The 25,671-nt window shown below is 37.2% G+C and overlaps 1 protein-coding gene and 1 long non-coding RNA gene across 4 annotated transcripts in view; one reads left to right on the top strand and one right to left on the bottom strand.

Moving 5' to 3' along the window:
* RAP1GDS1 (Rap1 GTPase-GDP dissociation stimulator 1) overlaps positions 1–25,671 on the bottom strand; it is a 90,302-nt gene that overhangs the window by 5,945 nt on the left and 58,686 nt on the right. For 2 of the 3 annotated variants that reach the window (XM_064417030.1, XM_064417028.1), the window contains exons 5-13: positions 19,798–19,944; positions 11,902–12,030; positions 9,473–9,598; positions 6,752–6,895; positions 6,357–6,488; positions 5,818–5,952; positions 4,147–4,272; positions 3,020–3,159; positions 188–314 (exon numbers count right to left, since the gene is read on the bottom strand). In XM_064417030.1, coding sequence (XP_064273100.1) covers positions 188–314; positions 3,020–3,159; positions 4,147–4,272; positions 5,818–5,952; positions 6,357–6,488; positions 6,752–6,895; positions 9,473–9,598; positions 11,902–12,030; positions 19,798–19,944 — 1,206 coding nt within the window. The remainder of the gene's footprint in view (positions 1–187; positions 315–3,019; positions 3,160–4,146; positions 4,273–5,817; positions 5,953–6,356; positions 6,489–6,751; positions 6,896–9,472; positions 9,599–11,901; positions 12,031–19,797; positions 19,945–25,671) is intronic. The other variant, XM_064417029.1, reaches the window with a different exon arrangement.
* LOC135298888 (uncharacterized) overlaps positions 4,272–25,671 on the top strand; it is a 32,575-nt gene continuing 11,175 nt past the window's right edge. Inside the window, exons 1-7 of the long non-coding RNA XR_010360955.1 lie at positions 4,272–5,052; positions 7,083–7,396; positions 13,472–13,757; positions 15,741–15,927; positions 21,727–21,833; positions 24,124–24,198; positions 25,404–25,437. This is a non-coding gene — a long non-coding RNA (uncharacterized LOC135298888). The remainder of the gene's footprint in view (positions 5,053–7,082; positions 7,397–13,471; positions 13,758–15,740; positions 15,928–21,726; positions 21,834–24,123; positions 24,199–25,403; positions 25,438–25,671) is intronic.

The following is a 25,671-nucleotide window of genomic DNA, read 5'->3' as shown; positions in this document are numbered from 1 at the left end:
CAGATCCTGTATAACCAACAGTTTCCTGCATAACATGATGGCTTGCCTGTGTCTGCATGAACCACCATGGAAATACTCAAAGGCAGGTGGAAGGAGGAGGCTATTCTACATTGCATTCTCCCTCCATGGCTTCTCTTGGGCACAGACTGGAAAGGAAACAGGTGCAGTGAACTCCTGGGATACTCACCTAACTCTAGAGCTGCTATCAATGCCAGTGCAACGAGAGCTTCGTTTTGCATTATTACGTGTTCGCTGGTCGCCATGGTTACTAAATGCTTGATGCCACCACTCTGTACAATGGTCCTAATTACATCCTAAAATAAATAACGCAAAGATGACAAAATTCTGCATTGCATACAAATTGTATTAAATAAGGGAACTGTCAGGGATGCTGTGTTATCTTTGGGTAAGGGTACTTGTTGGCTTTGTGCACACAGAATCACTTTATACATCAATATACAGACATGCAGGCCTACGTATTAGCTGTTATTACTGCTCTGCAATTGAAAGGTACAGGGTGTTAAACCAAGGGAGGTAACCCCATAACTATGTTAAGACACACATAATGAACTCTTTTCCAGGTTATATGGTGTAACTCAAGTTTTCACACTGTGTCATCAATCATCAAATAATTAGGGGTTCAAAGTATCCAACAAACTATATACTTGGGGTAAGGAAACACACAAATATAGTTAAAGTTATTAAATGCTTAATCTCTCTCCACGAATTTTCAGAGTTTCTTCAAAATGTTCAGAGAGGTGAGATCACAGAATGACACCTTACTATGTAACAGAAATGGTGTACTTGAAAAGCTGTTTAGACATAAGACAGGAAAGCAAGCAGTGGTATCTTATTATGGAATTTTTCTTCAAATACAAAGGAGGTAAGGAAAAGGTATGTATGGGCCACCAATGTGTTGGTTTCTGTTCTAAAGCCAGATGTTAAAATGAACTGTTGTGCAGTACTGCTGCCCAATATCTAGAAACTTAAAATGTTATTTAACTGCATTAAATGTGTCTAAAATAGATAAAAATACACAGCTGAGATTCTGTTTTCAAGTCCAAAATTTGATCCAACTTACGTGACAAGATAAAGATTATAACAGACTAATACTCTACAGGTATTATAATTTCACAAGTGGTTGTGCACCTCATGTTTTCACCATCTTATATCCCAAAAATACTTGCAAATTGTTTGCCTGAAAAGTCAGGTTACTTGGCATGCTGAAAGGAAACTGTTCAAGGAAATGTGGATTAGTTTTTTGTTATTTTTATTTGTTCTGTGAGTGCACAAAGGTTTGAAGTAGCATTTATTTATTGAAACAAAAATACGATTTAAATTTTTCATCTATATCTTAAATTTCCATTTAAAACACATTCCCTTTCTTATACCAGCCACAAGCCAAAATAGTGAGATGTATAGCCTCACTACTGTGTGACTTTAATATAAATAAACAACCCCAAACACCTAAACCTAAACACAAAATACCATCTTAAAATACCTTCAATCCCAACCTCAACAAAAAAACCCCAAAAAACCAAAAACTAGCACTTCAAAGTAGTTTTCAGACTGAGACAATCTGGGACTGCTAAGTTCTATTTGAATTGGTGTGGAATTTTGGGTATATAAGTCTTAAGAACCAATCAGCATCTTTGACATCAAAATATTTTACATTGTAGGTGAGCCTCACCCTTTATAAGGCAGTACCGAATAGATGACAGCCATCAGGTTTGGTGCTAGTGTGGCTGAAATCACAGGTACCTACTCCAGTTTTGTGGAATGACTAAAACTGGCTGTTGCCTTTGTAAATATTACCCCAAAGCATTTAAAATTAAAAGCCCAATTCAAATCTGATGTTAAGAGCTGTACTCATATTCAAACCTAGAGGGCAGCAAAAGCTTAAAAAACTCCACTCTCTCAGCTGTTATCCTCTTAATGTCAAATTTCCTCTGTGAGTACACGCACCCCACAAAAATTAATTCAGCTGTGATAATGCTGTTAATTTCTGCCTTAATATCTATTTGATGTCATCAGTAGTGTCTCCATATTTAGAATTGAATTCTGTTGTCCTATAGAGAATATTTATTATGTTTCACATCTGTGGTGGTGTTCGCCATCTATGCATACATGTTGGGGACTTTGGGGAGGGAGGCAGAAGAAGTGAGAACCAGAAAAATGAACCCTGATCAGTTTTAGAGGCTGAACATAAAATGGAGAAAGGGTATTAGAGACAGTGATATCAGCAATCAGCAAAGATTTAAATCCCTGTGAGGCCTGCTGATTTGTTCTTGGAGGCAGTCAGTACACATCAGGCCCCTTCTATATTTTTCACTTCATAAATGCCATGGATGAATAAAGAGGTCACTGTTACAGTCTGAGCTCTCCAAATCACACTTGCTATTTAAGTTCAGTAATGCAGCCTGTGTTCGTATCAGTGAACATGCTAAAGGAAGTCTGAGCCTGAAATAGCCTGTCTCCAGAGATGTGTCTGTCCTTTATAAGGCTGCTTTGTCTAATACTCAGCTGAGCAAGAATGATGGACTTGGACTGCTTAGGTAAAGATATTTGATTGATGTGAAGGTGATGGGAGGGGCAGATGAATTTTTCCTAATGTAATACCTTTTGCCATATACAAGCAAGCTTTTGTTAGAATTTGGAATAAATTATCATTTCTAATGATCCATCAGAATCTTAAAACTCTGAAATATGCTGTACGAAGAGTAGGGAGACAGACTATTTCTGGATCTCAGTTTTATATAAATACATAGCAAGATCCTAACAACTGAGTTCACGGATTCCTCATATATAGCACCATTAAACATAGAGAATACAGCATGCTGAACTTCTGCAGGAGACATTCAAAATAAAAATGATCCAAGCCTTGGGCAGAGGAGATGTAACACGTTAATACCCAAGCAGGCTCGCTAGAAGGATTGCAAGGTGGAGGGTTGGTTACCAACAGCAAGTGCACAGGTAACTCTTGGTTCTGACAAGCTGACTTTTTTCTCCACTAACTTACTTTTGATTTGCTGTGTCGTATAAGTGCAGAAAGTAGTCTGTTGGACTCTCCCATCACACCTGCGTGATCCTTGGCTTCACACCACTCCACCAATCGTTCCACCAGTTTTACGTTTTTGCCCAGCTGTTCAGCTGCTTCTGCTACATGATGCCGGAGCCAACAACACAACAAAAAGGTTGTCACTTTTTTAAGCAAGTGCTAGAAAAACAAGCTGAAAGTTACTAACTTGGAGGTGTTAGAAGAACTTCACTAGCTTGCACTACCAGTGGGAAAAGTCTAGGTTGCATTGAAGCAAGTAAAGCCAGTAAAAATGAAAAGAAATAAAAAGAAATCCAGTAAAACATTCATAATCCAGTTTTTGAAACAATTTATCAGCCCGGTTAATGAAGCTTGTGCACTGATGAAGAGCAGGAAAATTCAGGTGATACCACACCCCCAGCTGAGCTGTGAGCCAGCTCAAGAATTAAAAACCAGGAGGGACTGCTGCCAGAAGGGAGCACTGTGGTCAGTTAGATCAGGTTTGATAGACTGTAAGTCACATAAGTTTCTTCAAAAAATGTCTATTTCACATCCAATAGCTTTGCCAGAACTAGAATGGATCTTTTGAAAAAATCTGTAGGACTGAGTCAAAAATAAATACACAGCTTATTTACCACATAAACTATTTCTGGTTTTTAGCAGACTTCCGATTTTATAAATCCTCATCCTGGAACAAGTTGGTAACTAAAACGTGCTTTTTCTTTTTGGAATTGCAGTCTATCAATTAATTGAGTATTATCCTGTTCCAAGGACCGAGGTACAGCCAGGGAATACAGTAAGTGAACAGCAAAACAGGAGTGGTAGCTCAAAACACTCACACCTCAATACACACTTGTAATGTGACAGTGTAAAGAAGTTAAAAAATAAATAAGCATTTGACACCTATTTGGAGGGTCCCTGGTAGTCAGTTTAGGAGTTCTGAAAAAAAAAAATCAACCCATATTCCTCTCCTTTTGCATATGTATTAGACTTATTCCATGACTTCAGGAATGAAATTTAGAAAAACTCTGCTTCTCTAAGAATCTTGGCAGCGTATCACAGACTGAACCAAAGAGAATCACTTAACATAGAGAACAGTTTATTTTTACCTTGTGCATCTATTAACATTCTTAATGTTCCCAGCAGCTTGAACTGAACGGGGGGCATCTCCGATCTGAGAAATTTCAATACAGCTTCTGCAACGCCAGCTGATAGCATCTTAGCCTTATTTACAACTGCATGAATAAAGAACAGGGATTGATCTCAAAAACATTTCTGGAAGATGCAGTTTATTTCAGAGCTGGTCTTGAAGCACATTTTCAGATGTGATTTGAAAAAGAGGTTGTGAGCACAGACTTCAGGAACAGTGCGCTGGTGATACTGTGTTGTGGAGAAATGTCACAGTTCCTGTGAAATTAAGTGCTTTTTCCTAGCATGCACATCTAGATTTCTGTATTCAGTTTGAGCACCACTGAAGGGTAGACTCCTCCCTTTGGTGTAGGAAAGGCATCTTCCACAGAATCCATCAGGTAGAAGCCCAGGCTAATACTTGCCCCCCCAAATATGAGGAAACTTCTCTGAGTCCCAACCACACTCTTCTGTTTCTCACAGGCAAAGGAACATCCAATTAGCAGAATAACCTCTTACCAGTTCCAGTGTTTCATACAAATAATACTGTCCTGACATGCCTGGAGTCAGTTGTCTTTTGTTACCTTCTTCCCCTCTCCAACCTCTCTTTCATCCCCTCCACTAGTCCATGTCCTCCACTTTCACATAACTCTCTGAAATGCATTTAAGGTGCAAACCTTGCCCCCCAGTGTACTTGGAAAAAAATGCCTATTAGGTATTTGAAATAGTGTTTGACACAGAGCTCATCACTGAGGTCAGTTATTACTTGCTCGTTTCTTTCTAACAATGTACAGGGATGGTTATGTAGGTCTCTGGCAGACATCCTTCAGCATAGGCTACAGGGAAGCTGACTGATGGAAGTGAAGAGAATGAGTCACCTGAGAAAGGTAAGCAAAAGGAATACTGCTAAACCACAGCGGGTTTAGTTATGTATGCATCACCATTTCTAAAAGTTATGATTTGTCAAAACCAAAAATAGTAAAATAAGGTTTTATGGATGAAAGACTTATTTTTGGCTTGGCACAAGAAACCATACACAAGTGTTATGGATTTGCTTTGTTGCTTTGTGCGCGTGCTCTACCTTTATGCTTGGGTAATCAAAACTCACACAAATTAAGTTACTATAAATGACAAAATTAGCATTCAGCTTACTGCCAACAAACACTAACTGCAATAGGTTGGCTATTCTGTCAGTCTACCTCTAGCTCTAGATATAATAATTTGGCAATTTTCAGTGTCTTAAGTAAGATGCAGAGTTTTAACAAAGTGGGTACTGTTCTCTGGTGGGGACCCTCAGCTGTGAGACAGATTGCAAATGAAGCAAGCAGAAAGAAAAATAAATATGCAGTGCTCTGGACCAAAAGGGTTGAGAAATCATATTCAAGGCCTCCTCAGCTCCTTGCCAATTACAAGGCTGCCCTTTCTTTGGTGGGGGATACTGTGTGATCAAAGTGGCAAGGAGCAGTCACCATGCCTGTGATGTATTCAGAACTGCTGTGCAACAGACACAAAAGCAGTGATGGGCCAGAATGAAAAGCAGCAGTCTGACCTGCCTCTAGGACTGTCAGTGCTCCCACCCTCATTCCCTGGGGGGTACAGTGGGAGAACAGAATTTCACCTTTGGGGGGTTAGCAATGCAAAGAGAGGCTTACCAGGAATAGCCAGGTTTCTGAGAGCACTCAGTGCAGCGTGCTGCACAGTTACATTTCCATCCTCCACATGTCTGTCTAGCAGATCCATCAGCTTTTGAACTATGCCATTATCCACCATATGGATGCAGTTTCCGTCTGTGCAAGATGTAACAAGTCATTTGTGAAGGGAAGATTATTACTAAGATTTCTACAATAGCTTCTTATGAATAGAAGGGTTGTTTCCTTGGTCCTTTTTACATTTCATTGTTGAGAATTTGACCACCATCATCTGTGAGAATTGCAGTGCTCATGACAAACTTAAAAGAGTGATAGAAGAAATACTGAAGAAGGCATAAATCCCCTATACCCCTCTACAAATGCAAAATAATATTTTAAAGTAAGTTTAATGCTTTTGAGGATTGTAAAGTTTAAAACTAGTGATGTTACTGTGTAACTCAACAGCAGCTTTTACTGCAACACAGTTCTTATTTGCAGCTGTACAGACAGCAAGATAGAGGGAAACACATAAATCTACATAAGCTATTATGGCATGTTCTTACCATTTCTGGCAAAATTTGCAATAGCCAGCGCTCCTGCAAGCTGTAGCTGATGACTATTGGAAGGAATCCATGAAAGTACTCTTTGGAACACACTGCCTTTTCCTCCTTCAAATAACTTTTGCATGGATTCATCTGGGGTAAAAAGCACAGAGAGTCAGCAAGCTAAACTGTTTGTTAGGGAAACTTCCCTTTATATCTGTGAAGCTCTGCTGGTTCCACTACAATTAATCCAGTCCTGCAATGAGGGACAAAATCTGACCTGTTAAATGTTTGCCTGGTGGATAGCAGGTCGTCTAGGTTATTTAGAAAATTAATAAATAGTGAAATTCAGCAGCTGAACAGCGTTACAAGTATATGCTGTTACTTTGCAGGACATAGTGACAGCCCATCCTTACCTCCAAGCAATAATAGAACCATAAGATCAGAAGCTGTTTTAAGCTCTGCAATATCATCCTCTTTGTCACTGTCCACAGTCTTCTGGACAATCTCAAGTAAGCACTCCACCAAACCTGCTTCAACCAGCTGCAGTTTAATGACATCTGGAAAATAGCATGGATAATAGGAGTCGGAATCAGGATTTTAAATGCATCTATCCTACACACATATGCAAGACAGGCTGTAAGAAACAGTGATGTCAGTGTTTTCACAGACAAATTGTGTACATGAAACCACAAGTTCTTTATTTGAAATTCTTATGGCCAACTTCTGTTATTATTCATCTAACAGGCTCTCCCTGGCTCTGGACTGCCTTTAGAGCACAGTCATAAGCTGAAGGTGTATGGAGCTCTTCACTTCTAAAAATGAGGATATTTCTCTACAGCAAACTTCTGGCACCTCAGTCATGGCACAGCAGACTCATAAGGACTGTGCTGTGCTCATGCTTCCCAAAGACAGACAGTATATCTGCCATTTGTTGAAAGGGCTGCAGGAGGAGTGCAGAAAGGCCAAATCCAAAAGGTTCGGTTGGCAGAGAAGTTTCTTCTGGAAATTGATGAGGCAAACTAATTTCTTAGTTGTTATTCAAAACAAGGCTTGAGAAGGTAATTTTTTTTTTTCAGGTCACATAGAATCTGGGAACAATATTTTTTGTCTTGTTTCTAAAATGACAAAATATTTAACAGATATTTCCTTTGGAATCTACATGCCTAAACTCCCTTTCTGTTAAGAGGGAATGGCAGGCTGTCTTGTGCTATGCTGGGTCTCTTCATACATGGAAGTGATTCTGGTAGTTTTTGCAGGCTGATTTTGAAAAATAGTCACAAAGCTCTGCAGAACTGTGCCAAAGAAGTATATTTCTCTTGGCTTTCTACATGAAATGGTATTTTTACAAAAAGGTGTTCAACCTAAGTTAAAATATTTTTAGGCCAGAGCTTTGGAAATATTTTTTCATACAGTTTACAAGCCACACTTGGGAGAGGAAGTGTGTTCTACCTCTGCTGAAGGATGTGTCTGACTCTCAGTTTCCTGGTGTCACTAGGCTTTTTGGCTTAGTGAAATTCATTGTTCCTTTAAGAGCAGCTGACCTTCTCATGAACTTGGTAAGGAAATGCAAAATCTCCAGTTGGAATTTTTTTAAAAATAGGCTCTTTTGCACTGAGGTGCTTTAAAAAATAGAGAATTCCCTTAGCTATAGAATACAAGGTTGCAGATGTTCTGTGATTTTAATTGAAATTGCTACACCAGCATGCTTAATCAACAAGTAAATTAGAAAAAAAAAACCTTAAAACACCCCAACTACCAAAATCCAGACTCTGCAAATACTTCATTGAGATGTTTTTCCCTTCTGACCTATTGCTAATTGTCTACAATCAAAAGCACCTAAACAGTACCTGCAAAGTGAACTCATTTAAGTATGCCTTGAATCCATAGTGGAAATGTTTTTCTGACTACCTCTCAACATCTGAGCATCTGAGTTAGGGTCAGCAGCAATGAATTTCTCAAATCTTATTGCAACTAAAAAAAACATAATCTTAAGAAAAATTAAGCACTTGAACTGACATATATCAAACACACAAAAAGTTCAATCCTGTTTTATGTCATTCTGAGGATGGAGATATCTTAGAACAGATTTTAAATTATTATATAATAAATTATATATTTTGGAAAAGATGTGCATTTTTAGAGCTGAAAAAAGGAATTGTTTTTCCATGCCACTTAAAATAAAAATCAAAATACCTTTTTAAATTGAAGTGAAAGTTTATCCTGACTTATACATTGTAAAACAGACACATGCAGAGTGTGCATACACAATAGAATAGGATTAAACATAAATCTGAGTTTGCAGTTCTATCTAACAATCTATTCAATGAAAAAAAACTTTAATGCTGAAGTGGGTAAAATGAGGTTAGAGAGCCATCAAATACTCTGATGTCTTCCCTACACAGAACTGCTTCCCACTTCAGTCCAGCTCCACCTGTTAACTCATTTCTTTATTTCCATTAAGGGCAGATGATACATTGTACAAGCAACCTTTGTCTGATCCTTTGTTCCTCTGGAGGAACATCCTGGAGGGATGATCAGCGCTGCACATCAATTCCTGCTCTGGCTTGAGCAGTGAGTCAAACTCCCAGGGGCTGCCTGGGGCTATGTAAGATAGGCCACCAAACACCCAAATTAAATTCATATGATCTCTCAATGAACAGTAAGGGCAGAGTGTCCAGCCCTTAGCTCTGCAATTGACATGCCCCTAGCAAAAATAATGTTATAGGAAATGGAACTGCCAGCGGCTCTGCAATTCCAGGAAATGATGTACTGGTGCTCCAATGGTCTATGAACACTTGAGCCAGTGTTTGCAGACAAATGTTGTGAAGCTCTTTAAAAAGCAGCTTTTGATATTCCCACTGTGGGCACAGGGCAATAAAATATAACATAATTGTATACAAAGTGAATCAGTGATGGAATTAGCATCAACAATGTGCTCGCTCCTCTCATATGCTCAACAATTAAGACCCATTCACTTTTCATGACACTACAGTCACAAGGATCAGCTGTGGTGGCTTTGGAAGGAGACAGCCCATTACCCTGCATTTAGTGCCTGAAAAACACATCGATATACTGAAACAAAAGATACACTAAGAGAATGAGTAAAAGATAGAGTAAGAAAAAAAAATTCTCACCATTTTCTGCCAGGGGGGCCAAAACTTCAAAAATCATCTCTTTTTTATCATGCTCTATTTGCTTCTTGAACAGTTTCACAAGCTCTTCAGCAATGTTCGTGTAGGCAAACTGCTCCTTACTTGACTCTGTGAAGCAAAGGAGAAAATCAGTATAAAGTAAACAAACCACATAAGAAAGGAGAACTCCTTTTTCTCTTTGTTACCAGGCTTATTCAGTAAGATGACTAACTGCTCTTCGCAGACAAGAGCAATGGACTCATGCTTGTCACAAAATGAAAAGATAATTGTCCAGCACTTTAAATGTGCTGACCTGAATTAGTTATGGTTAAGGCTGTTAAAAATATATAAATATATATGATTCAAGGCTGTTTGGTCTGGTTTTGTGCACCAAAATTTAAGCTAGCTATAGAAACAGTAATAGTACAAAAAGAAGTCTTTGATTTCCCTCATCTTAATAGAAAGAAGAGCAGGTAATATGCTGCATTTTCTGTTGGAGAGATGAAGAGTTGCACCAAATGGTTTAATATTTACATGGTCTCATGATGGTGACATTTCTTTTGAAATCTGTGTCTGGCTGTTGCTGGGCCATCTCATACTGCACAGATGCAGCATAAAGCAGTTTTACAGATGGGTGAGGCTCCTACCAGATTAGCCAGCAGATCTTCAAATGTACATTCAACAAAAGCATCTCTTATTCCATTGCCTGTATCATATTCCTCCTCACTGGCAGTATTACAAGGGATGCAGGTGGTAGGACTGGTGTTCTGCATTCTCCAGTTGCCACCTCCTGAGGGCCATCTGTAGCCAGAAAACCTTCCAGCACCTTTGCTATTGCTCTCATGGATGCTTAGGGATTACTTTACAGTAGAACTGACCCCAAGGACTTGGGAAAAGCATGAACTGCAATCCTAGACACTTTTGTGCACATCTCATCATTTTCTCTCACTGTGCATGGTTGCATAGTATATTCTATGTGGATTTTTGATCTTTCCAGCCTTTTAGCAGATCCATCACTGGTTTGTGCCCTGCTTTGACATAGAATTAGAGTCATATAATGCTTTTCAAGGGATTTGTGCAAGGTTGTTGTCTCGTAAGTGATGAAAAATGATAACCTCACCTAAAAAATTCCCTGAAGTTACAAGGCAAAAATAAAATAATACAGTTACAATGTGATTGACTATTTCTTAAGGGAGAATAAAGTATTACAAAGTAAATTTATTTTGTGTCAGTTTTAAAGAACAAGCACCTTTTCAATGTGTAGAACTGGAGGGGAAGCAGCTGCTGTAAAGTTTCTTTCCCATGGTTCTCATTACTCAACAAGACAGAGCTGCATCATTCCAAAGAGGGAAAGAAAATTCTCAGTGAGTCTACCATTTATTATATTTAATATCATTATGGTTGCATTTAAGCACTAGAACTTTCAGTGTATGACTCTTATACTTTCTGCTGTGCAGACAGTGTCCATCCTGCAGACCTCTGATTTGTTAATTTCTTTATGCTACCTTGATGGCTTTTTCTGCTGTTGATTTGTTATGAAGAATTGTCTGCTGTAAATAAATTTATTATGTGTATGATCAAACTAAACTAGGTAACACAACACTTTCTCTGGCCTTGAAATCTGTGAACTCAGGCCACCAAGTACTACAAACTCAGAGATATATTTTTCATATTTTGAATTGCTGAATGTTCTTAGATGACATTGTAAGTGCTTTGGATTATTTACTCCAGTGTAAAAAAACCCAACTCATAAAACTAGAATTTCCCCAAATATGTTAGCAAAAGAACAATATAAACCACAATGCTAATAAAACACAGGCCTTAACAACCCATTGATTTACACATGGTTGAATTCCAATGAAAACAGATGTGCTTGCAAAGACATCAGATCAAAGCAGGGCCACAAACTTCAATTTAAATGAAGTTGTAACTAAAATTAACATCTATTGATGATTTACACATGGAGGTATTTAGACTAGACCATATTAAAATTCTGCAGCTAAAATAATAATGTATATGCAGATTAATGAACTGTGCCTGTCTCAATTTCATTCAGAGATTTTAATGAGCCAAATGTCATCTCGATAAAACTTTGCAGAGCTACACCAGGATACAATATTTATATTTTTAATAAATAATTCACATTTAGTAGCAGTGCTATGGAAATACTGTTTAGATGATTTAAAATGTGCTTAGTTGCACTGAAGCACAGTAACATAAAACATAAGTTTGAATTAAGTACCCAAATAAATTTCAGTTACTGAAGGGGGAAAAAAGAGACAACTATATATTCTAGAAAAAATAAGCAAAAATTACTTGTCTATTATTGTTGGATGTACCAAAAGGACTTGAACGAGCTTTTGTTAGTCTTTAATTAAGACATAACATTATGAAAACTGGATGTAAATTTGAGATTAGTATTGTGGACTTACCGAGTTCTGCTAAATTGCCAAATGCAACAAGGCACATTTCTGTCAGAGCTGCATTTTGGCAATGAATGCCCAACAATTTCACTAACGTAGGAATAACACCCATATTGATAAGCTGTGACTGCAAGGTATCTACATAAAAAGAGAGTACAACAGTGAGTTAGCATTTCTCTTCATAGTACTGTTCTTTTTACCAAAAAAGCATTTTTCACACAAAGCAACGTCTAGGCTAAGCAGCATTAAAATGCCTGTCTCCTCTACTCCTCAGACTAGGATTTGGTTCAGATTTGAGATACAGACTCATAATTCTTGTCCCTGGCAATGGAATGTGGAATGTACTTCCAGAAATATTCCTTCCTGATCTGTTCATAGAGTATAGTGAATTATGCATCTACTGACAATTTTGTGGTTATCAGGTTTCTAATAAATGTCAGGTTTGATTCTGGGCTCACTGAGACTACCTGACTGAAATTGACCTGAACTAGGTCAACGAAACAGTGATTTATCTGAGAGCTTTTTCTAGATACTCTTTCTAAAATTAAAGACCAAAACTGGAAAATTAAAATTAGAATGAATATAAACTGGCACTGAAATAAACATGAAAAGTTTTATAAACACAGGAAGTCACAATGTAGATTATGAGGAGCTTGAGAAAAAAAGAAAGTTTAATAAAGACAAAAAATGGAAGGTTTAAGAAAAGTCCTTAGAAGCCATTCTGATAATTTCTTGCATAGGATGAAAGTTTATAGTATTTACAAGTAAGAAAAGTATTGCTCCTAGGTGTCTGCAAATAGAAAGATGCTTTGATGGTTAGGCAGAAACATGATTGGTTTAAAAGATTATTTATAACAGTATTTTCTCTTACACATTTTACCTATAACATAGTAAAGAAGAAAAACATTGTTTCACAGTTGAGTAGAATGAAGCAGACATAAACACACCAGATGTTGTTTAGTAATTTTCCTAAGCATCTTTTTTTCCTTTGTTTCTAAAGCACTTCAACTATGTTTACATGTTACAGACTCAAAAGACAAGGATCCAAAGCCCAGTGACATCAAGAGAACTGGATTATTAATTTAGCTTTTGGTCAAGCCCTACTGGGGAATTCGGGTGTGGTTTTTTTGGTGGTGTTGTTGTTTGTTTGTTTGTTTTTTCATTTGTTTGGTTGTTGGAGGTTTTTTGGTGTGGTTTTCTTGTTAAGGAATTCATTCTAGGCAACTGAAATCAGTTGGAGTTCTTATATGTGTGGCATCAGAGCCATAAAAAAATGCAGATTTTTACAGGGAGATAAAAACATATGACATCTGAAGTTTAGCAGATTTAGAATCATCTCATGCTCTCAAAAAACTCTTTGAAACATTCATATAATGAAAATTATGAAAGATTTCAGAATGTTTAGCTCATTTGTATTCAGTATAAAATACTTTGATAATAATTATGAATTTGGTATAGCAAGTAAGTAAATGGCATGGTTATTATAGGTTGTTGGGGATGAGCAGGAATCCTTATGGCTTGACATCTTTAATAAAACTGTATTACTTACCAGTAACTGAATTTCCTTTTTTGGGGGGAGGGATTACCTCTTCCACAGATTCATGGTCTTTAGTGAAATTTATGAGAACGCCATGTCAGACACCAAAGAGCTGTTGAAGTTGTCAAATTTCAGGTAAGTACAAATTGTACTAGCGCATGCATTGAATGCCATTTTACCTCTGGCAGATGTGTGAGTCACTACTACACCCTCCTACTTCATTCCAAACTGACTGGAAAAATCTGTCTTTCAATAGGAAACCTGGGGAGAGAGGGAGATGGAATGGTTCTACGGAGAAAATTGTTGTGTAGGAGAACTCAAGTTACTGGTAAATAATCTGTTTTTGTCCTTGGTTTGTGATTGTCCCCTGTAAACACATAAAAATTCTGAAGGAAAACTGGTCGTCATGGAGAGTGGGAGAACAAAGACACAAACCACAAATGCCATAGAAAATTATTTGGAAAGAAATTGTTTTGTTACTAGACTATACCTTTAGTCACTCTACAAATCTCTTTATCCAACTGTAAGTGATAAAGAGACAATCTCTATGGACTTCATTCCGACATCAGAAGCATAAAGTCTCCATTTTGAGCAGGTTTTTTGGTTCTGCAGACTCTTTCTTAATACAAAATCTATAAAAAGCATGGAGAGAAACAACATAACCTTTGAAAGGAAATAGGAATCTTAAGAGTCGGATAGAAAGATATATCATTGTTCAAGAGAGCATGGAGTGCACTGACTAAAGGACCTCTAGAATTTCCAAACTAAAAAAATGAAAAAAACCCATATGCTAAGAAAGAACAATTGTACTGGGTCAAAAGTCAGGAATTATACCAGACTCCATACCTGTCTGATTTTCCCAGAGTAAAAGGATGGCACCTGAGTACAGGCAATATCTACAGTGATAAGAATGGCTTTACAAGAATTGGCAAAAAGGTAAACATTGCCTTAACAGCAGTAAATGTTAATTTAAAACTTATAAATTTTCTCCTTTGACAAAGACAGGGCAGCCCTGTGAGTCAAAGCTGCACAGGAAGCAAGACCTTTGAAAATAAAAGGCTGCCAGCAGCTATTTGCTATGTTTATACTTAAGCCTGGGCTTGCCATACAAATTCTGGACGTGACATTTACATCTGTCATTATCACCAGCAGGAGGCTCTTTCTCTAGCAAAGTCTATTAAGCATTTTAAGAGAAAAGTATCAGGCATCTCACTGGTACAGAGACCTACAGCACTTTTTAGTTCAGATAAATTAAAAATATCTAAGTGGTTCAGTCTCAGCTGAAGGAACTGCCAGCAGTTCTCTCTCTGCCCTAGGAAAACCTCAGACTGGGTAACTTGGACTAACTGTGTATCTTGGCCTTTCACTGCAGGAAGTGTAAATGCCCTACTAGAGCAGGAGACCATTTTGGGGAAACATGCATCCATCCTACAATCAGTTGCCTGACACGGGACTAAAGCAAGCTGTGACACCAGGCAATGCTGTGTTTCAGGATGAAACAGCACTTCTGTCCATTTACTAAGCAGAACTTTATGCACAGAGAGCAGGAAGCATGAAAAACTGAATGCCTCTCCTGAATTTATAACTTAAAACCACAGTTTACGCTGCTATCACGTGTTGCACTATGTCTGTGTGTTCTTTTGGGGTGAAAAGCACTGACAGTGATGCTGTACAGATGCATATACAGGTAGATAAAAGGCAATCAATACATGCGCCAGCACAAAGAATTACCTACCTAAAACTTGATATTCAATGGCTCCATGTCCTTCGGTGACACACATGGAAACTCCAAAGAGTAAGATCTGAGGAGAATATCCCAAATTGAGAACTTTATTGGGGGCATTTTAGTTAAAAATGCTGATTTAGGCTAATTCATGATTTTGAAAAGAATTTCAGAAAACAACTCCTCATTTGTGTCCCATCAATAACTGTGATGATAATACTGAAGGAAAAGTAGTTTTGTACAAATTGATGGCATAATTTCATACCCTAGAGAAACCTGCTTGCAATCCCCACAGGTATGTTAAATCATGACAGAACATAAAAGTGATTGTATTGAGTATCTCACTGTGGTAAGGAACATACTTTTGATCTGCTTTTGCATACTTTAGGTTACTTTGCAATTTGGTATATTTAGGTCTTGAGCATGCTAGGCATCTCTAGCTGTGATGTAAATGAAACAAAATGACAAGCATGAAAATTAGCAAAGTTAAATCTTAGGAGGAAGCATTACAGAAATATTGCTGTCAGACCATAATAATGGTGCCATAATCTCCCTTTCATTTCTTGTATATTTACATAACTTCTGCAGATGGTCAACAGCGCACATCAGACCCCAACATTCATTCCAGTTGCTAAGAGTTTTGTGAGAATAAGAAAGGCTCAGCAGTTGTATGATTTAACATCAGGATGACACATTTTACGAAGGTGCTGAAGGAAAGACAATCTCGACAGACTGAAGTTTGCCATGAAATGAAATGAGGCAGCAATCTATAAAGGTGATTATTTTTATCTACATATATAAGCTCACATATATAAATGTACGTATACTTTCACACATGCATACTGTATCCAGTTAACTCCTGAACTCCAATTTGACTATCTAATAAACCAATTGGCCTAGTTTTTCCATAATTTCTGCATTTCTTTAAAAAGCCTTCTTGGTTTGTTTTAGAGATCTCAAGAGACAATTTGTTACCTTATGGACTGATCTCATTTACTTGCAAATAGTCTTGCCTCACAGGATTATGGGATCTTCAGAATAACCATTCATATTTCTAACTCTTACGTGAGTGTTTGCATATGAATGTTAGTTTTATTAGATTAGTTATTAGTTTTCCCCTCTTTATCCAAGCCTGCTTTGCTTCTTGCTCTCAAGCAGATAAATGGCTACACAGAAGCTAATAACTGAAAGCAGGGATGAGCTATTTGTGTCTGATTTAATTTGGGTCGTAAAATACAATTATGACAAGAGGGTTGAGATAACTTGGGCTGAAGGCAAAGGGATGTTTCCTGTCAGAAAAAACCCTCTAACTTCTAGCAGATTAAATATCAATACTTTTTTTTAAGCTTAAAAGAACTGCAGGGAATGCCTAAGTTTGAGTTTGTTGTCTTAACAATTGTAGTTACTATTGAAATTATAAGATACCAAGGAAGGAAAGAAAGAAAGAATGGAGAGACAGTAAGCAAAAATAATTCCTGAACACAAGCAGACGACACAAGAATCTTGTTAAAGGAATCCTATTTTTAAAGCTTAGACAACAATGTTATGACTGGAGTTACAATTGCAAGCTGAGTGTCCAGAATCAGGATGAGATACAAAAATTCTCCATTAATTTGCTCTGTTTAGGAAAAGGAAGTCTTACTTGTAGCTGCTTCTTAGTTGCCTCTTTTGTAAAACTCATGTGTGATAAATGCCTTAAACTACTCAAGACTAAGTCTCTCATGTTTAAAAAAATAAGGCAGTTGATAGTTACTAATAATGAAATAGTAGCTATTGGAAAAAGAGAGCAATTAGCTGACTGGGAATGACAAACTGTTTGGAATCAACTAAGACAACTTATACACTCTTTTGCTCATAAAATGCTGATGATTAGAAAATATTAGGGTGTTCACAGATAATTAGATGCAACTAAGAACCAACTGTGCTGTAATGGTCCTTATCTGGATAGCTAGTACAAATTAAAAGAGTGCAAGTCATTAAGAGCAGTTAAAGAAATCTTCCAAGTCCCCACCTGTAACTTTTTAATACAGCATGCAAAGCTGGAAAATATTACAGAAACATGAGAAGAGAATGCAGAAGTGCTGTTTCAAAGACTGAAACACTTCCTCCTTATTTAATATATTTTCTTTTATTTTTGTCCCAATTGGTTTCCATAACTACGGACAAAGAAATCTGTAACTCTAGGTTGCAATCCCTTACTGCTCATCCTTCAGCAAAACCAATGGAATTTTTTATCTTCTTTCTAAGTAGCTGGGATCAAACCTTTGCAAGTAAATCCCAAAAATGGTATTCACTAAGTTGTGAGCACAATTAACTGTCAGGGCAATCTCAGTTTTGATGTTTAACAGGTAAGCAAAGAACTGGATTTAGTCAGACTATTATTCACCTGCTGCTGCAATGCAGGGAAGTAAGTGGTTGACTCAGGCTCCTAGCTGACATTGACTGCTGTCCTGAAAATTCACAATGGCCCACAGGTGATATTTTTAGACCAGCTCACAATTATGGTCCAATTGTACTCATGACTCTTAAAACTGGCAAGACAGGTCAAATACCCATTTCTCCATTCACATGCTACAGGTATGGTCAATAAATTTTCTTCTAAAAATTTAGTTCTCGAAATCACTTTTCTTTTTTCTTTTAATATTGGGGTCTAATTCAATGGTTGCCCCAGTCAGTGAGCAAATTCACAATGAAACTAGAGGACACAAATCTTACACAGTCTACCATGAATGCTGGGCCAAACATGAGCTGGGTTCCTGCAAAAGGAACCCTTCCTCATGGAGACAACCAAGTGCGTGGGGTAAAGTGGAGGTTTGGTCAACTCCCAGCACTCCTCCCTGATGTGATGGTAGAACACGGGGTTGGTGAGCACCCTGATCCAAAAGCCTGGAATACTCCTGCATTTCTCACTTCTGACACTGCTTCAGTGGCTCCTGTGAATAGTGTGAGATGAAAGATGTCCTTTAGCAGAGAGGAGAGCAGCTAGTGAATCCTCCTAGCTGTCACTGAACCACACAAACTGCTTTATTGATTGCACAAGAATAAGCTCTCTTACTAGATGGAATGAGTCATTTGTTCAATGTTCCTAACAGTTAAGCTGTTCAGAAGCTGCTTGTTTGGGAGATTTATCTCATAATTAGTTTTCCTAGAGAAGATCTGCTGGGAGCTTGGTCACTGAAGCAAAACTGATAACGATATCTCTACACATTGCTTTTGGATTTGTCTGTCTTGAGCTACCAAGTCTTCTGTATGCTCATTAGCCTTAATTAATACAGAGCATTCTGGTAACTTAGAAGTGAGAATATAAATTTTCTCCAAATATTATAACAAAGAAAAGTACTGAGTTAACACTAAGAAATATAGAAAATGTGATACTTATGTGAAGTGGTCAAGGAAAACAGTTCCTGGAAACTATATGAAATGAAGGAACCAGAAAAGAATGGAAAACAAGAATTCTTAGATAATACAAAGAAAAGAGGAGGAAAAAACCCACTGTAAGAACAAGCAAAATAGATGAGACACAACAGTTATATTTGGAGCTGGATGAGTAACACAAAGAGCTGAGATCTCCAGAGAGATGGCACAGAAAACATACATGGAAACTATGCTAGAAGAGATGATAAAGCAGATTAAAAATGTATACTATAAAGCCTATGGACCATCCTGAAAAGCAGAAAAGTTTTGGGGACATAGGATTGGAAAGTGAGTTACAGCAAGTGCTATCTTTCAGGAAATGGTGAGTAACTAATAAAGAAGATATTTATTCCTATGATGAAAACTGCAATTCAGGAAATGGGCAGGACTGAAAATGATATAATTACTAAATGTATTTGTAATCTGTGCCATTGCAAGTCAGGAAAACACTTTCTCTGTAGCCTTCCTATTGTATTCCAATTTTCTTCACATTTTGAAAACGTGAAAATGTGTGAATGATGTAAATATATTTTGGCACATTAAAACACTTGTGTGCAGAAGCAAGCTAGGCACTAGTTTGTACTACTAATGTAGAATGCTGTTGTGTTACTGTCAGTGGTCAAGGGTTTCTCATTTAATATACTCTCATGTTTTTGTCCCTAAACATCTCCAATTAAAGGGATAATGAACATAAACTTATAATTTGAAGACACAGAATAGTGTTGAACATACCTGTAAATGATTCCGTATTTCTTTTAAAACAATATAACATATGGTTTTATATACATTTCACAAGAAGAAAAATTATTAACTGTTTGGCCTATGTATCCTTAAATAATTAACAACACGGCACGTCTGCAACAAATTAGTCTTATGATGTTGATACTATTTGACAGAGGACTTAGTGTAGCCTTCTAATTAGAATCTGTAAATCTGGGTGATACATTTTTATGTTTTGCTTTTAGACAAAGAAGTAAACTCCAGACGTTGATCTTAAAACTTCACACAATTTATGTTATATGGAATTGTATCAGGAATATATCTAGTATTTTTGGGAACATAATTTTACTGAAACAGAAAATTGTATATGTGAATTAGGTCCCTGATCTCTTCAGAATAACTTAGTGTCAAGCATTCACAATGTAAACCTACAGATGATTTTAACTTTTTATCTTTTTTTGTTGGGGTTGTTCTCCTGGTAGACATAAAGCAAATTTTCGGTGTTGTTTACCATTCTCATTGCTATAGTTCATCAGCATGCCACAAAAGACAGTCAAGAGCTTCTCACTGGCTGGATCTGTTTTACTGCACAGTGACCTTAAATGGTCTACTACAATATGTGCACCACCTGCATGGTCAACTGCGTTCCTGCCCTCATCTGTAAAACAAAGAGTTACATTAAAAAAAAATGAAACCAAACCCCACCATTGAATCCCGAACGTAACAGTAATCATACAAAATGAAGCTTTAAAACAGAGTGAAGTCATTCCTCCAGTGTTGTCAAATTCATCTAGAGAGATGCCTGAGGGCCAATTTTTAGTGCAACAGAGCTAGGAAAGTGAAAACACCTACAAGAAAAAGGATTAACCACCTAGCACTAATACCTTTGTAAAGAAGTTCAGTGTTTGAGGCAGAGCTGCTGGAGCTGATAAACGATATTTTGAAGATGCACTGATTTTTGCCAGAGGGAGGTTCTGAGCACTTGACACAGCTTAGTCCATACACAGGTAAATTACTCTTGCTGTTACGCAGATCAAGAAATTGAAATACAGAAAATAAATTGCTTGGATAACTTAAAAATAGAAAGGGGAATAAAATGGACAAAGCAGAGAGAGGTGCTAGTTCCCGGTGGCAACTGTTCTTGCACTCAGTCTGCCACATAGAACGTTCTTTGCACTTCTCTAGCTGAAATTTAATACCACTATCAGATACTTTTCATATGGCTAAAAGAAAAATTTACTCTGCATCTATAAAAGACTGCAATGTTCTGAAGGGTTGTAAATAACACATTGTAATCTTTGTATGGAACTCTTCCTATATAACAAATCAGATTTGACACAACAGTGTAGGACCAAAGGAAAAATAGGCCTTCTATTACAGTAATCATCAATACTGCTTCCTGCCCAGCAGTAAGCAATAAGCAATAGACAACAGTCAATAAACTAAATTCCAGGGCTTCCAAAAGGAGAGATTTCCATGTGAGCTACCACTGGAATCAGCTGGAAAATCTGGATGAAAACAAAACCTTAGGGGGAAGGAGGAGGGACTATCTAAAGTTTTGCAATATAAGAAAAACAAAACGCCCTCTCCTCAATTTCTTCATGGCCTCAAAGCAAATCTTCTCTTTTCCTTGTTATTCCACCACTCTACCATCCCTCCTCTCTCCCCATCATACGTGCAGGTCAAGCTACCAAGTTTTCATCATTTTGCAACATATACAGCAGGAAACCCAAGGCTGTACACATTTATAATATCATCTTCCACTGTAAGATGTTCCACAGCTCTGCAAAAAGAAGCTTCTCAATTTTCCAATTCTTGTTAATACTACTCATGAACTTTATATACCCCTATACTATATATAAAAACCAGGATTCTAAGTGTTGCATATAGGGACTTCAGAAAGTTTGCTGAATGGAGCTGAAGGAAGGGTAATTCTTGGCAGGTCTTAAATTATTACCAAAGTGGTAAGTATTTTGCAGAATAAATTCACTGCCATGATTGTTTCCACCTTGGACAGGATCAGGATGTCAAAAAACCTGTGTTTTGCTGCTGGCATGTCTATTTCATTTTGAAAAAGGAGAAATTATAATCTATTAAACAGTTAAATTCAAGGAAGGACTGTGTGTCAAGGTACAACTACTAAAAAAAAGGAAAAACAGAAAAGAAATTTCTCAGATCCTTGATGCCATAACAAACATAGCTCTAATGCTGCAACAAAAGGAAGTCCTGCATCCAGTAGGACTAACATACAGTGAAACAATACAGTCAGGTGTTCAGACTCAGTGCATACATGTACCAAATCAGCAGAGAATAAAAAGTAATTTGGGTTGGAATAATCAAGCATTCTGCTTTATTTATCCTCTTCTGGTATTTTCTACTAGAAAATTTATGTAAATACATGATTTTGTATTTAACTCATCTGTTCTGTGAATCAAAACAGGTATGCAAAATGAAACTGAATCACTGATTCTGGATCAGATGAACTGAATGTGGTCCTCAAATTACTATCATGAAACTTAAATCAACAAACAAAGATGATAAATTCAGGTAAGAATCACATGTCAAAATCAACTCTGTGTCTTGATGTTGATGAACTGCATGTAAAATATGTAAGCAAAGTACAATAGAAAGGTAGAGTTTGGTGCGTGTTTGGAAACAAGCGTTAAAACACCAAAAAAAAAAAAGTAGTTACAAGCCAAGTTTCTTAACTGGACAGAATTTGGCAGAACTCTCCTGAAAATTATTGTGTGATGATATTTTACAAAAAATCTAAGTCATGTATCCTTTAAATTAAAATGTCTCTGGTTTGTTAAAAACTGCTGCACAGTCTCTCACTTCAAATACATGATAAAACTTCTCCACACAATGTTTTTGTTAAGTAAACAGATCACCAGCTTCTGCTGTACAGACAGCAAAAGCAAAGCAGGAAGATTCAGAAACAAGTCTCACTCCAAGAAATGTCTGGCCTTATGGTACACTCAAAAAGTTAGGTACAAATGAACCTCAGAAGGGGCAGGCTGTAAGAGCCAGCCTTTGACAGGACTACATATGCTGGCAGACTTGTAAAGGAGATGCCATAACTTGGTTTGCTGCTCTCCCTCTCTCCCACACTGGAGCTCACCCTGCATGGCTGCTTCTCTGCCCCAGGCAGCTGAGTGAAGAACAGACCTGGGTGAGTGCTATAATTAGGACCTCCTGGTGCTGCCTTCTTTGCCCAAGAGGATTAACTCAGCTCATTAGTGCAGGGCCACAAAGAATCCTGTGCCAGATGTAGGAGGAAATCTCTGAAGGTCCTGCCTACCCACTGGCAGCACTGCTGTGACACTCTGCTGCATCCCCAAGCAGGAAGTGTAGTCCTGACTCAGAATGCTTCGTGTGCATTTCACCAACTCACTTCTCACTAGTCCTCTGTCGCTAAGGAACAGATTTTGCACACAAGAATACTCATCAAACTCCAAATCATTTACAGTCAAAACAAGCCCACAGCATGTTGCTGCATCTTGTTCTCAATCCAACTATTACCTTGCAGTTCAGCAGCTCTATGAACTCCCACACTTAATGTGCTTCCAAGCCTCCCAGAAGCTGTGTTGAATTTTTTTACTGTGACCTTTTTAAATAAACATTTGCTATTCCTAAGAGAACAGTGATTGAACAGTTTAATGACAGCATTCATATTTCTGCTTAAAAATGCTTCTCTGCAGCTCAGAAAGGGCAATGCTGCTGTACAGCTTTTTTTAAGTACATGTAATACAGTCTAAAGATGCCAGAATGAGAACCTAAGAAACCAGACAAATTTTTTCCCTGTAAAATGTACAGTAAGATTTATTACAGAATGAATTATTACTTCACAATGTTCTCTAGCCCAATTCAACACAACAGTCTCTAAGAATGAGTACAGTCCATTTTTCTATCCTGAGTTGCTCAAAGGAGTTTTATGCAAAAAAAGGGTTTTAAGTGGATTATCAAATTACTGTAACTGTTGACATTCCCTCTATGAACATTCTTGTCATATCTTTCTCTTGCTCAACTATGCCCAAAGTCAACAACTAAACTTTTTAAATGTATGGGATCGTTAAATCTTTACAAAGTAGCACTTAGAGTGGTTTCAATTTGCTTTTCCCAAGCCGTTTGCATCACTTTCCCTCGAGTTTTTTTCCCTAATCCACCAAGCCCCAAAACAAATCATTAAATCACAAAATGTTAACAAGAGAAAAAAAATCTAAGTCAGAAAAAAAGGCTGTGCCATAATAGAAAGATATATCAGAAAATATTTAGGCTTAAAAAATACACCCATTTCTCAGATGATCAGCTAGTATCACTTTTATGATCAGCAGTATCAGATTTATACTTTGAAAGGTTCTAGTTTTGTCTTGCAACTGGATACCTGAATTATCCTGTCCCCCATTCATGTTCTGCACAAGTTTATTGGTTTAAATAGTTGCATTGGTATAAATGGTGCAAGTCAGGGAGGGAAAGGATTATCCTCATGATCAAGGTCCCTGATTTGCATAAACCAAATTGCCAAGACAGCAAATTTGGGTGATGTGGGGAAAATATAGTATTTATTTTAAAATTCTTTTTACTTCTGTAGTGATCAAATAATTTAAGTGACATACTGCCATTTAACTTTAATTACTTCTTTGTTATTGCTTTTGGCTACAATCCTGCATTTTTTGACCAAAATATTGCTTAGATTGGACAGTGCTTTACAGATAACTCTTTCTTGATTTTCTTAATTAAAAAAAGATGAACTAATCTACATTAGCCCAAGCTGGGGGGTGGGAGGGACTGTTCTTTCTATGTGTTCTATTACTACTTTCCTCTGTTTTCTAATTAGGTCCTCCCTGCAAGACTTTTGTGGTGAGGCATTCATTTGCTCCTGCTGCTTATTCTTTCACCTGAAACCATTATGGTATGTGATAGCAAGCTGGCTGCTGCAAGGAAATTATGATGTGACAGAATATTACAAATATGTGTAAGAATAAAAGTGCAGGAGTAGAACTCCAAAGGAAAAAAATCCTGGTCACATGTGCAAAAAAAAGAAAGAAAATATGCAAAAAGCAATGGCAAACCCTGAGCTAGTGTAAATGACATTATCTATGTAGACACTAGAAAAAGTACTGCCACTTATATAAACTGGGACTTTACCTTTTCTTTCCCTGTCTGAACACTGTAAGATTAAAACTTTCCACGCAATGCTGTCATTCAATTTTAATACTTGACTCTACTTTTTATCCTCAGTCTGGTTTGTGTACGCTTTTTGGTCAGTGCCCCTGTCAGGTCTCTGACTGCATGACTACAGACCATAACCCCCTTACACAACACCTGTAGCATTTCATCAATTTTATTTTTCAAGGAAAGAAAGCTCCATGTGATTATACTGCACTACCATTGTTTGCCGCTTTTCCCATGTCTTCTGTGCAATTGTCTTAGAGGGACATTGCACAGCAATACTGTATTTTGAGATTCATGTTTTAATAATTTGAAAGATAATTTTTGGGGTTGCTCTGTCTTGTACTGAAACTTCCTTTCCTTTATTAATTCCTTTAGGAATTATAATGCTGATTACCAGAAGTACATTTTTGTTTTATTTGCTTGCTGGTTAAAATCAATCAGCATAATCTTAAAAGTTTTGCTTTATAAAGAAAATAAACAATCTTGAATTAGTTATGCTTGCTTCAGATAACAGAATTGTCCTGTAGTCAGTTCATCTGAAAATGCTGGCAGCTATCCTTAGGCCTAAGAGTAAGCATTGAGGATACTGTTTGATAAGTTATTCTATTAGAATAATTGCTAAAATAATAAATATGTAAACAGTAAACTAGGAGAACATTATCTTTTAATACAGCCCCTTCAAGGACTGAAAATAGGCAGAATTGGTATTTTTGGATAAAACTGTTGCCAGCAATTTTTTTGGCTGATGACAACTGATGCAGCAGTGTATTGGCCCTCTTATGCAACTAGTTTATACTAACAAACAAATACTATTTTAAAATGTATCCAAACAGAGATCTAGGGATATTTTTCCTAGACTCTTCATAATATGTTCAATGTGTGGACCACAGGATATCAATGCCATCAAGCCCTAATCTCTTTCATGATTTCTTTTGTCTGCAGAGTCAGGAGCCTGGCAGAACATTTGAAGGGAAAGGTAAGTGTGCAGATATTGAAATCTCCCAAATGCTATGCTGAGGTAGCAGTCAAATACAAGCTGGATTCCAGACCACAATTTAACTTCAATAACATTTGCTTATTAGTCGTATTCGTCTTATGTCATATTAATACAAGAAAAACAATGGTGTTTCTGATCTCAGACAAAAGAACAGTGATGAATTTACTGCTCAAGACTTCAATACTTTGATTCCAGTCAAATGCTACTAGTGGA

Source organism: Passer domesticus, chromosome 4 (genome assembly GCF_036417665.1).
Source record: "Passer domesticus isolate bPasDom1 chromosome 4, bPasDom1.hap1, whole genome shotgun sequence".
NCBI classification, from domain to species: Eukaryota; Metazoa; Chordata; class Aves; order Passeriformes; family Passeridae; genus Passer; species Passer domesticus.
This window is presented reverse-complemented; position numbering and strand designations above follow the sequence as displayed.